At 36.8% G+C, this 13,743-nt stretch overlaps 1 protein-coding gene across 5 annotated transcripts in view; it reads right to left on the bottom strand.

Annotated features, from left to right (window-relative positions):
* Fchsd2 (FCH and double SH3 domains 2) overlaps positions 1–13,743 on the bottom strand; it is a 237,498-nt gene that overhangs the window by 26,393 nt on the left and 197,362 nt on the right. For all 5 annotated transcript variants that reach the window (XM_046441893.2, XM_046441892.2, XM_046441894.2 and 2 more), the window contains one exon: positions 724–885. In XM_046441893.2, the coding sequence (XP_046297849.1) occupies positions 724–885 (162 nt within the window). The remainder of the gene's footprint in view (positions 1–723; positions 886–13,743) is intronic.

Raw genomic sequence — 13,743 nt, forward strand, 5'->3', positions numbered from 1 at the left:
ATTAGGTCTGACTAGTATGCATCACATATCCACCTATGTAGTATCAGGGAAATCAATGAACTTTACTGATACTTAGATCTGTAACATGACAAACCAAAGTTGAACTGGATGACATCCAAGTGGAAAGACCTTTGGATGTGAAGTAAGAAAACTTAAGCTTGTGCCCCAGCCTTGACTGTCAAACCTCACCTGCAGTCTCCCTCTGAGACTGCAGGTGAGGTTTGACAATTAAGTATGAGAGCCTGTGGGAGCTGGAGTTACCTTTACACTGAGCCTCCACACTGCTGAAAATTTGTTTATTTTAATTTTGAGACAGGTATGGTTATGTTGTGCAGGCAAGGTGTGAACTCCTGGACTTGAGCGATTCTCTTGTCTCAGCCTCCTGTGTCACTGAGACTACAGCTGTTTGCCACACGCCTCACTCACACTTCTTTAAGATTTTACAACTCTGAATGTTTTTCATTTTCACTAAAGATGACCTCTGAGAACTTCAGAAAGACTAGGTTAAGTTTTCTATTCTACTATTTCTAGCTAAGAAGTACATTTACTTCATGAATAGAATAAATAATGAGATTTGTAGATAAGCATTGATAACCCCATTAATGACAATGTATTCTTTTTCTGCACATTAAACAAACTGCTTTTATCTTCTCTCTTCTTTTTCCTGTACTTCTTTTTCATCCTTTAGTGAAAGCCCATCATATCCAAGAAAAGAAACCATACCGAGTGTAGTGTGCCATTGCTGGTGGCTGCAGGAGTGCGTGCCCACCGCTCATTTTCCAGTTCTTCCATTACTTGGTTCATGGCACTCTTTAGCCATGTGTCCACAGAAACGCCAATCTGCTTTAGCAGGTCTAGCCGGGCTTCAGCTTTCAACTTAATTATCTAAGGAAACCAAGAAAATGATCAGAAATCAAGGCATTTTTTCCCTTTCATTATTAAATTATTTCCCATTTATTCATTTAGGACAATCTTGATATTCACAAGCAATTCTTCTTGGGTATAAAAGGTAATTTATCACTTGCAGAGAGGAGGAGTAAGGAAAAGAACATAAACACAAGAGCAGTCCCCCTAAACATGGCAATAGCATACTTCTTCCTTCTTTTCTTCCTTCTATCTGTTGGGGGTGGGGGTATGTTCTGGAGATTGAAGCCAAGGCCTTGTGCTAGATAAGCATGTGCTCTACTACTGAGCTACACCTCCAGCCCTTGACTGATTGTATCTTCACAAGAGCATAGTACTGATGACACATCAAATATAACTTATGAGGGGCTGGGGTTGTGGTCAGCTGTAGAGCGCTTGCCTAGCACATGCAAGGCCCTGGGTTCGATCCTCAGCACCACATAAAAATAAATAAATAAAGGTGTAAAAAATTAAAAAAAATATATAACTTATGAATAGGAAAAGGAAGTGTGCCATAAAGCCTGCTTTTTTTTTCCTGTTAACAAGGCTACCCCTCAGAACATCCTGAAATCCAGTATTTTCAGCCTTATAATCCAACTCCTGGTCTTTTCCTCTATAATCCATCTTCTATAGGCTGTGCATGGTCTCATCATGTCACTTCCCTGCTAAAAACTTCTACAACTCTGGAGTGCCTACTGAATATAGAATTAACTAAATTTTAACATGGAACAAGCCATCTTTCAAATTCAACTGATTTCCTCCACTACTTTCCACACACCCTGTGCTCCCACACTACTATGTGCTGTTCCTCTAATATATCATGTGCTCTCATGCCTCTGTTTATGACGGTCCCTCTGAGTATAAGGTCTTTTTATTGACTTTTGATGTCTGGTGAGTTCCTACCTTTCAAGAATCAGTTCAAATATTATCCTTTCTCTGAAGATCTTCAAGACCACCCCGCCTCCTTACTCCACACCCCTTTCTCTGCTCCCAAGGCAGGTTATACAGACCCACTCAAAATGTGGTAGCATACACATTACTTTATACTCATCTGTGCAACTGCTGACCTTTTAAATATAACTAGGCTCCTTTATGACCGGAGCACTGATATTCAGTGCTATTCTTCTGATAAGTGTTTGATAATTTTTTTTGAATGAGTATCCTATATAAAGTAACTTCTATTGCTCTTCTAAGAAAAGATTTTACTTTGAAGAGATATACTACTTCAGTTGATATTAATCTTAAGACGAATTCAGTGCCACTGAGTTAAAAACTATTGTTTCCTTTCAATAACCACTTTTTAATAATAAATGATCTCTTTTAAATAATTCTAATATTTTTCAGCACAAGCTTAAATAACTTCTCTATTTAAATATTTATTTTTTAATTTTTTGGTGGACACAACATCTTTGTTTTATTTTTATGTGGTGCTGAGGATTGAACCCAGCATCCCGTGCATGCCAGGTGAGAGCACTACCGCTTGAGCCACATCGCCAGCCCCAATAACTTCCCTTTTGACTTGGCTGCCTTTGGTGATTGTTTGTTGATTAATAGTCTTTTTGCTTTTAAGTTATGATGCAGCTGTCAGAAATAGTAGGGACTGGAAAAAAGTTCCTCTTCTACAAATTCAAGAAAGGGAATGACTGCCTCGTCTTTAGTCCTTATTACAAAAAAACTTACTAAACAAGTGACTATAAAACCAATTTTAAATCTGTCTGAAACAGTGACTGCTCTGCTACAACAGGCATGCCTCTGAAAGTCATCCTCCAGTGACAGCTCCATGCTTCTCTGATTGACAATCATCTCCAGCCTCATCCAGTATTCATGCCTTTACTTCTGCTTCGGGTAGTCTGCCATCTCCAAAAACCATGGCTGGGAGCAGGGGGTGAGGTGTGCAGCTCAGTGTAGAACACTTGCTTAAAATCAAGTTCTAGGTTCCATCTCCAGCAGCAAAAACACTGCTCCCTCTAATCCAACCAAACAACTGACCAAACAAACAAACAAACCCCAAACAAAACCTCCACCCATGCTAGGAGTGAGTCAACCCCTAAAACATCCCCAGTCTGCCAATCCCTAAAATTCATGCTTTCCTAAATCCTACATATCAGCTCTTGCTTTGTTTAGAGAGAATGTTTTGTAAAGATCATTCTGTTCAATAAATGTAATTCATCACACATCAATAGACTTAAAGATAAGAATCATATGATCATCTCAATAGATGCAGAAAAAGCATTCAACAAAATACAGCACCCTTTCATGTTCAACATACTAGAAAAACTAGGTATAACAAGAACATATCTCAACATTCTAAAAGCTATCTATGCTAAGCCCCAGGCCAACATCATTCTAAATGAAGACAAATTGAAAGCACTATTTGCCAACGATATGATTCTATACCGAGAAGACCCAAAAAATTCCACCAGAAAACTTCTAGAACTAATGTTTGAATTCAGCAAAGTATGAGGATATAAAATCAACACTCATAAATCAAAGGCATTTCTGTATATCAGTGATAAATCCTCTGAAAGAAAAACTACCCCTTTACAATAGCCTGGAAAAACCCCACCACCAACAACAACAACAAAAAACCTTGGGAATCAACTTAACTAAAGAGGTGAAAGACCTCTACAATGAAAACTACAGAACACTAATGAAATAAATTAAAGAAGACCTTAGAAGATGGAAAGATCTCCCTTGTTCTTGGATAGGCAGAATTAATATTGTCAAAATGACCATACTACCAAAAGTACTATACAGATTTAATGCAATTCCAATCAAAATCCCAATGACATTCCTCATAGAAATAGAGAAAGCAGTCACGAAATTCATCTAGAAAAATAAGAGACCCAGAATAGCTAAAACAATCCTTAGCCAAGAAGAGTAAAGCAGGTGGCATCACTATACCAGACTTTAAACCATACTACAGAGCAATAGTAACAAAAACAGCATGGTATTGTTACCAAAATAGACTGGTAGATCAACGGTACAGCATAGAGGACACAGAAACTAACCCATATAATCACAGTTATTTTATATTAGACAAAGGTGCCAAAAACATATATTGGAGAAAAGATAGCCTCTTCAACAAATGGTGCTGGAAAAACTGGAAATCCAGATGCAACAAAATGAAATTAAACCCCTATCTTTCACCATGCACAAAACTCAACTCAAAGTGGATCAAGGACCAGGAATTAAACCAGAGATCCTGCACCTAAAAGAAGAAAAAGTAGGCCCAAATCTCCATCATGTTGGATTAGGCCCTATAAGACTCAATAGCGCAAGAATTAAAAGAATCAATAAATGGTATTGATTCAAACTAAAAAGCTTCTTTTCAGCAAAAGAAACATCAGTGAGGGGAATAGAGAACCTAAAGAATGGGAGCAAATTTTTACCACATGCTCATCAGAGCACTAATTTCTAGGTTATATAAAGAACTCAAAAACCCTAACACCAAAAAAAACCAAATAACCCAATCAGTAAATGGGCCAAGGAACTGAACATATGATATACAATCAATGAACAAATATATGTAAAAATGTTCAACATCTCCAGCAATTAGAGAAATGAAAATCAAAACTAACTCTTCAGATTTTATCTCACTCTAGTCAGAATGGCAGCAATTAAGAATATAAACAACAATAAGTGTTGGAGAGGATGTGGGGGAAAAGGCACACCCATACATTGCTGGTGGGACTGCAAATTGGTGCAGCCATCTGGAAAGCAGTATGGAGATTCCTTGGAAAACTGAGAATGGAACCACCATTTGACCCAGCTCAAATCTATACCTCCTCAGTCTATACCCAAAGGACTTACAAACAGCATACTACAGGGACACAGCCACATCAATGTTTATAGCAGCACAATTCACAATAGCTAAACTGTGGAGCCAACCTAGATGTCCTTCAGTAGATGAATGGATAAAGAAACTGTATGTGTGTGTGTGTGTGTATAAACATACATACATACACACACCACACACACACACGCACACAATGGAATATTACTCAGCATTAAAAGAGAATAAAATCATGGTATTTGCAGGTAAATGGATGGAGTTGGAAAATATAATGCTAAGTGAAGTAAGCCAATCCCCCAAAACCAAATGCCAAATGTTTTCTCATATAAGAATGCTGATTCATAATGGGGATGAGGAGGGGAACATGGGAGAAATAGACAAACTCTAGATAAGGCAAAGGGAAGGTATGGGAAGGGAGGGGGCATGGGGGTAAGAAAGGAAATGGAATGAAATGGACATCATTACTCTAACTACATATATGAAGACATGAATGGCATGACTCTACATTGTGTAAAACCAGAGATATGAAAAATTGTGCTATATATATGTAATATGAATTGAAATGCATTCTGCTGTCATATATAACAACTTAGAATAAATTAAAAAACAAAAAAGATCATTCTGTTATTTAGCAAGTAATAAATTCAGAAGATGGAAAGATCTCCCTTGTTCTTGGATAGGCAGAATTGTTTCACATATTAGAATGGTGGTCTCTTTCTTTTAACTTTGAAGTTTCCAATGAGAGAATTCTTTTTTTAAAAAATTTATGTATGTATGTATGTATGTATGTGGTAGTGAGGATCAAACCCAGTGACTCATACATGCTAGGCAAGTGCTCTACCACTGAGCCACAACCCCAGCCCCCAATGAGAGAATTCTGATGACCCTCTCTTGGTGGCTTTCTGTGCGACTCTCACAGATTCCACTCATAATACAATTTTAGTCAACCTCTTCTTGGGAAGTTGGTGTCAAAAACAACCTGATCTCTGATTTGTTCAAGTGGGGTTTTATGGCTGAATTAATGTTGCTATCTTAAGAGATTTTAAAGCATATAATTCTTAATGGAGGCAAAATTCACCATCTTAACCATTTTAAAGTTCAAAATTGAATGGTTTGGGGTATAATATAGATTGTTATATAAAGTAATTAGAGTTTTGGCTTAAAGGCACATCACTTGGTAAATATTCTTGAAAAATTAGCTTTTTTGATCGCTCATCAAAAAATAAATTTAGTATGTAATTAAAAGACAGAAAAAAAAAGAATCTTTACCTTTCTTTTGTCTTCCTTCCCTCCCTTTTTTGGTAATAGCTTTATGGACATATAATTCATATACCATAAATTCACTCATTTAAAGACTATAATTCAATGGTTTATAGTACATTCATAGTGCACGCAATCATTTCCGTCAATTTTAGAACATTTTAATCATCCCTGAAAACAGCTCAGTATGATTGAGCTATTGCTCATTCCCTGCTGCCCTGAGCAGCCACTAGTCTGCTTTCTGCCTGTATAGATTTGCCTCTTCTGGATATTTAATATAAATTAAATCATAAAATATGTGGATTTTTTGTGATTAGCTTCTTTCACTTAGCATGTTTTAAATTCTTTTTTTTTTAGTTATACATGGACACAGTATCTTTATTTTGTTTATTTTTATGTGGTGCTGAGGATCGAACCCAGGGTCTCACATGTGCGAGGCGAGTGCTCTACCACTGAGCCACAACCCCAACCCCTCACTTAGCATGTTTTTAAGATTAATCTCTGTTGTAACATGTATCAGTACTTCCATCTTTTTAATGGCCAAATAATATTCTGTATTTGTCAACTAACGGACACTTGGGTTGTTTCTATTTTTCGACTATTATAATGTAGTTATAACATTCATATACAACTTTTTCTGTGTGCATGTTTTCATTTCTCTGGGGTGCATAGATAGGAGTACATTGCTGGGTCATAAAGCAACAACTCACTTGCAGAATCACTGTTGATCCCACCAGCAGCATATGGTTTCTCCATATCATGGCAAACAACTGTTAATGTCTGCCTTTTTGATTCTAGTCATTCTAGTAGGTGTGAAACTCATGGCTTTGTTTGCATTTCCTTGATGACTAATGGTGTTAAGCATCTTTTCAAGTGCTTATTAGCCATCTGTACATCATTGGAGAATTATCTATTCAGAGTCTTTGCCCATTTTAAAATTGGGCTGATTGTCTTGTTATTTTTGTCTTTTTATGATGCATTTTCATGTATCTGCGAAACAAGTCCCTTATCAAGTACATGATTTGCAACATTTTTTCCCATTCTGAGTTGTTGTTCACCTTTTTGACTGCATCCTTTATTTTTATTTTTCTGGATTGAACCCAGGAGTACTTAACCACTGAGCCACACCCATAGCTCTTTTTTTTTTTTTAAAGACAGGGTCTCACTAAGTTGCTGAGGGCCTCCATGAGATGCTGGGATTACAGGCGTGTTGCTACTACACTTGGCTTGATTGCATCCTTTAAAGTATGAAAGTTTTAAATTCTGACGAAGTTCAATTTATGTAGTTTTCCCCCCACATTTTTTGCTTGGGCTTTTGGTGTCAAATATAAGAAACTAATCCAAGGTCATGAAGACTTACTCCATGGTTTCTTTTCAGAGTTTCATAATTTTACCTGTTACATTTAGATTACTTTGGAATTAATTTTTGATCTGATGTTAATTGTTAAAATAATTAATTTGTAGGCCATGAGACTAAGGTGGCTCCAGTGTCCTGGATTCCTATGTAAATAAATAGGAACCCAACTCAGTGTAAAGGGTAAAATGAAAAAAGCTTCACCAGTCAAAAACTGCGAACTACCTTCTAACAGGAAAGGATCTAAATAAGGCTACTGCTCCACATTAACCAATCAAATATTTTCTTTGTTTTGCTTTCTGGTTCATCCTACAAATCCTCCAAGCACATGCTTAATCCCAGTGGCTTGGGAGGTGAGACAGGAGGATCACGGTTCAAAGCTAACCTCAACAGCGAGGCTCTAAGTAACTCAGTGAGACTCTTTCTCTAAATAAAAATACAAAAAAGGGCTGGGGATATGGCTCAGTGGTTGAGTGTCCCTGAGTTAAACCCTCAGTATCCCATCCCCCAAATCATCAGTGTACCTATATGAGAGAAGATCATAAGACACCATTTCAGGAGGGGTCCTATCACATGCCAGTAAGAATGAATGCTGCATAGAGAGGCCAAGAAGAATCTGGACAGGCCTTGCTTGGTTTCCCCACTCAGTCTATTAGCACTAGATCATACTCCTTTGTCCAATAAATTTCTACGTGGTTGTCCATACTTCAATCATGTCTATGCAATGAAGTCTCCATAAAATGAGAAGGTTTGGAGAGCTTATGGACAGTTGCATGCATGGAGGCTTGCAGGAAGGCTTGCAGGAAGCTCATTTTATTTAAAGACAGGGTCTCACTGAGTTGATTAGCACCTTGCTTTTGCTCAGTCTCCCCAGCCATTGGGATTACAGGCGTGTGCCACCACACCCAGCTCCAACTGCTTATATTTTAACAATTGCTTATAAACAGAATTTTCCAGTGTTTTCAAATCAATTTTGATGATATGCAAACTGATTAAAAGCTTTGGAATATTCCTTTCTGTAAATTTGATGGTATTCCAGATAATACTTAACCAAATCGTTTTTAGAACCTTTAAAGCCTTTAAAATAATGTTTTAAAAAATCTAAATCTTTTTGGATATATAATCTTATGGTTTTAACACAGTACCTTGATTTTAATACAAAATTTAAGTAAGTACAACCAAGTGTTAAACCACAGTTCAGTTTATGAAATTTTTGACAGTTTTATATCTAATTTTTACTTAGTTCTTTTGCTTTGAAATATAATTTCTCTAAGGACAAAAGACTATGGTCTACTGCAATCTTGCTATTTAGGATAGTGCCTTGTAGGAGGGAATCAGTAATGGTAGGTAGTAGTATTTGCCACTTTATATTTGCTATCTTAAAAAACTATTCCAAACACCTTTTATTATATATACTAGGAATTATATGATCATATTTTTTTCATTTAATTCATAGATTAATTCTGAGGTGGGTACATTAAACTCCATTTAACAGATGAGAAAAATGATTTAACTGCAATCATACTGATTTTGGTAAATTTTTTTACCAATGGTTCCTAATGAATCATGCCTTCTTGTCCAAGTGGTCCCCTCCCATACTGATTCTGGGCTTGTCCTTGTGATTTGGTTTGGCCAAATCCATTTGCTAGAAGCAGAAGCTCACTGATAAGGGCCATTCAACTTTGTTAAGGAGGCCAATTTTACCTATGTGAGGATGAAAGAACACACAGGAAAGACCCAGCCCTCCAGGCAACTCTATGGCTGGATGTAGTGCTTAAGTATTATCAGGAAAAACCAGTAAAAGAAATGCAGTTAACATCCAGCATAGTAAAAGGCAATAAAACACTGCTGCTTTTGCTGTAAAGTTAGGGATGGTTTTTTTAAAGGCAACAACAAATTTCAGTATGATCTCAGTTAAATCATCTTTCTCAACTGTGAGATGGAGTTAAATGTGTCCACCCCCAGAATTGTTCTATGGATTAAATAAAAAATACTTACGGTTATTTTTATGTGGTGCTAAGGATTGAACCCAGTGCCTCACACATGTGAGGCCAGCTGAGCTACAGTCACAGCCCTGTATGTGAATCTTTATAAACTTAGTGAGACTGATTAACAATCCAGTATATGATGCAGCTGAATGGTACATGTGTATTTTAAAAGACATACTTTCTACTCTTGTGCAGCAGAATAGTCTGTGAATGCCATTTAGGTAAAGTCGTATAGTAGCGCTGGGTGAAGTCTTTCCATAGTCTCATTCCATCTCCTTGTTCTATTATTTGCTGAAAAGGGGTTATTAACTTTCCTAACTACAATTGTATATTCGTCTTTTTCTTCTTTTAGTTCTGTCAGGGTTTGATTCATGCATTTTGTAGCTGTATTGTTAGTTACACAAATATCCAAGATTATTGTATCTTGATGAACTGACCCTTTCATCATGATGAATCATCTTTTTCTTGGCCTGAAATCCATTTTGTCTGACATTAATATACTCATTACTGGTTTCTAATGATCAGTGTTTGTTTGCCTGCAGTAAGCAACAGCTAAAATTTCTGCTTAGTTTTTTCTTTCTTTCCTTTTTTTTTTTTTTTTTTTTGCCTTTCAGCCAGTTATTTCCTGGCAAGCTCCTTAGAGTATGTTTCACATAAGGACTCACGTTTTGGCCAAGGATTGGATGGTAATTTACATGCAAATTTTAGGGCTGCCTGATGTCCATCCTCAAGTCATTAAGAACAAGGATCTCTGCTTGTGCTCTAGTGTGCTGCCCTTCACAGTTTAAGAGCTGCTTAATGCAAATGTCACCAGTACAGGCCCATTCTTTGAAATGGCGATTCCTCTTTGGTTTTAACATGCTTTGGGTCATTTTCCAGCTCTGTCAAATGATTTTTGTTTTAATGTTTTTATCCCAGATTAATAACTGTTATACAAAACAGTGAGCCTTTTATAAGCTAATCCCTCTACTATAGTTTAAATCTAAAATGCTCCCTAAAGGCCCATGTGTTATAGGTTTAGTTCCCAGCCTGGTATGTTTGGGAGGTGGTGGAAACTTGTAGGACCCAGTGGGAGGTCTTCCAGTCACAGGGGTTATGCCTTTGAAGGGGATAATGGGACCCTACCCCTTTTTCTTGCTGTCTTGTTTGTGGCTTGGTTATGAGGTAAGCAGCTTTGCTCCATCATGTGTTCCCCATCATGACGTGTTTCCTCACCACAGGTCCAAAGGCAGTGGGATGGGACAAATGAACTAAAACCTCAAAACTAGGAGCAGAAATAAAGCTTTTCTCTTTACCTTTATCTGGCCCCCACCCCACCCCACTGGTGCTGGGAATCAAACCCTGGGCCTCAGAAATGCTAAGTGAGTGATCTGTCATTGAATTTCAATGCCAGCCCCCAACCTTTTCTCTTTACAAGGTGATTATCTCTGGTATTTGTTACAGTAACAGAAAGCTGTCTAATATACTCCCATTACAAAAAGCAAAAACTGGGGGCTGTGGCTGTGGCTTAATGGTAGAGCACTCACCTAGCCTGGGGGTGAGGCACTGGGTTAGATCCTCAGGACCACATATAAATAAGTAAAACAAAGGTATTGTGTCCAACTACAACTAAAAAATAAATATTAAAAAAGATAAATGAATAAAGGTATTGTGTCCATTGACAACTAAAAAATACTTTTAAAAAGGCAGAAACTGCTATCGAGATATATTCTACATTCAAAAAGAGTTGCAAAGAAATCTAAAAATTTTGTTCAGTTGTAGTTTTGATACTGCTTAATATGTATAAAAGGATAAAGCAGTTCCATAAAAAGAAAGAAAGGGGCTGTAGCTGTAGCTCAGTGGAAGACACCTGCTTCACATGTGCGAGGCACTGGGTTTGATCCTCAGCACCACACAAAAATAAATAAATAAAGATATTTTTTAAAAAGGAGAGGAAAAAAAGAACCAAGATTTTCAATGTAAAAGCGGAAAAAAAAAATCAAAGAAATTTAATAAAATCCCTCTAACTTTAAATTTTAATTGGATATATCAAAATTAACTCATGATCATAAAACAATAATAAATGCATAGCACTAAATCTAAGAAAGAGGGGCTGGGATTGTGGCTCAGCAGTAGAGTGCTTACTTAACATGGGCGGGACCCGGGTTCAATCCTCAGCACCACATAAAAATAAAGGCATTGTGTTGTGTCCATCTACATCTAAGAAATAAATATTAAAAAAAATAAATCTAAGAAAGAACAAAAAAATAAATGATTCTCACAGTAAATAAGCCCAGACCTTCATAGCCCAGACATTAGTGTCTAAATTTCATTCTCTATTAAAAGAAATCTGAGGGCTGGGATTATGGCTTAGTAGTGGAGTGCTTGCCTAGCACGTACGAGGCGCTGGGTTGGATCCTCAGCACCACACAGAAATGAATGAATGAGATGGAGGTGTTGTGTCCAATTACAACTAAAGAAAAGAAAATGAAAAATAAATAAATAAAAGAAAGGAAACAAACAAACAAATAAATCTGATCTCCTTGGAGCTAATTCTAAGTCTGGGCAGGGAAAATATAAGGTGAGCCTATGAAAGCTTGTTGTGCTTAAAAGAAAGAATTCAAACTATTGGGGGTAACATCAAAGGGACACAGAAGACAGTCTGAATGGACTCCAACTTTAGATAATACGGGGCCAAATTTAGATAATATGGGATTTAGAAAATGACAACTGAATTAATCTTACAAAAAATGAACAAAAATTCATAAGCTGTAAGTACATACGGTAAGACTCCATGAAGAGACACAAGAATAACTACCAGGAAAAGAACACTTATAGCTGGGCGTGGTGGTACATACCAATAATCTCAGTCACTGGGGAGGCTGAGACAGGAGGATGGTAAATTCATAGCCAGCCTCAGTAACAGCAAGGTGTTAAGCAACTGGTGAGGCCCTGTCTATAAATAAAATACAAAATAGGACTGGGGATATGGCTCAGTGGTCAAGTGCCCCTGAGTTCAACCCCCTGTACCAAACCAAACCAACCAAGCAACCAACCAAATAAACAAACAAAAATACCTATAATAGGGGCTGGGGCTGTAGCTCAGTGGCAGAGTGCTTGCCTAGCATGTATGAGGCACTGGATTTGATCCTTAGCACCACATAAAAATAAATAAATAAAATAAAAATAATTTTTTAAAAAAGAACACCTACAATTGAAATAAGAACTAAAAATTCTTAGAGCTGGAACAAGGCTCAGAGATGTAGCAGTTCTGTCTAGACTGAATAAAGGCACCTTGTTTGATACTGGCATTGGTTTAGGACTAAACTAGCTCTATTGGAAAGGTGACTCAGGATCAGCCTAAATATAGCCTCCAAACAAGCCTCAAAGGGCAACTCTGATCTGCTGATAACTGGTCAAGCAGTCAAAACAAATTCAATAGTTAGCAGGAGAAAAGAGAATCCGGACACTTAATAACCAAGCATTCACAATTTCTAGCATTCTGTAAAAAATTCTGGGCATTTGAAAAGCAGAAAAATATAAGAGCTATAGCCAAGAAAAAAATCCTTTAAAATTTAAGAAAGGAATAATACAAATCTTACACAAACTCCTTTAGAAAATAGGAGTTGTGAAAATTTACTAATTGATTTTATAAGAGCAGCACATTTTTTGGGGGGGAAAAAAAAACAAAAATAAAGACCTATTATAGGCCAGTATTTGTCATGAATATAGATACAAAAATTCTTTTTTTTTTTGGTAGTGGGGATTGAACCCAGGGGCACTCAAACACTGAGCCACATCCCCAGCCCATTTCTGTATTTTTTAATTTAGAGACAGGGTCTCACTGAGTTGCTTAGGGCCTTGCCAAGTGGTTGAGGCTGGCTTTGAACTTGTGATCCTCCAGCTTCAGACTCCTGAGCCACCAGGATTATAGGCATGCACCACTGCGCTTGGCCAGATACAAAAATTTTTAGCAAATATTTGTCAACTGGATACATAAGTAGATAAAATGGATAATACATCATGATCAAAGGGATTTATTTTAGAAATTTAAGGCAGGTTTAACATAAGAAAATGAGTTGATATAATTGGCTGTTCAAAGAGAATAAAAGAGAAAATGAAATTAATCTCTTAAGTAGATACATAAAAAAAGATTTGGCAAAATTCAACTTTTGTATTCATGCCAAAAGGAAGAAAAAAAAATATACCCAAAACCAAAACCAAAACCTTCTCCTTAATTTGATTAAGGACACTCAGCAAAAAAATCTAGAACTAATATTACATCTAATGATGAAATTCTAGATGCTTCTCCTATCATCAGGAAAAAGGCAAAGATGTTGGCACTTACCATTTCTATTCAATATCCTACTAGAAGGTCAACCCAGTATATCAAGGCAAGAAAAATAAAAGGCAAATATGTTGAATATGAAAAAACAAAACTATTATTGGTAGATAACACAATC

This window comes from Marmota monax, unplaced genomic scaffold, assembly GCF_021218885.2.
Source record: "Marmota monax isolate L192 unplaced genomic scaffold, Marmota_monax_Labrador192_F-V1.1 WCK01_AAM20220418_F8-fsc00068, whole genome shotgun sequence".
Taxonomy (NCBI): domain Eukaryota; kingdom Metazoa; phylum Chordata; class Mammalia; order Rodentia; family Sciuridae; genus Marmota; species Marmota monax.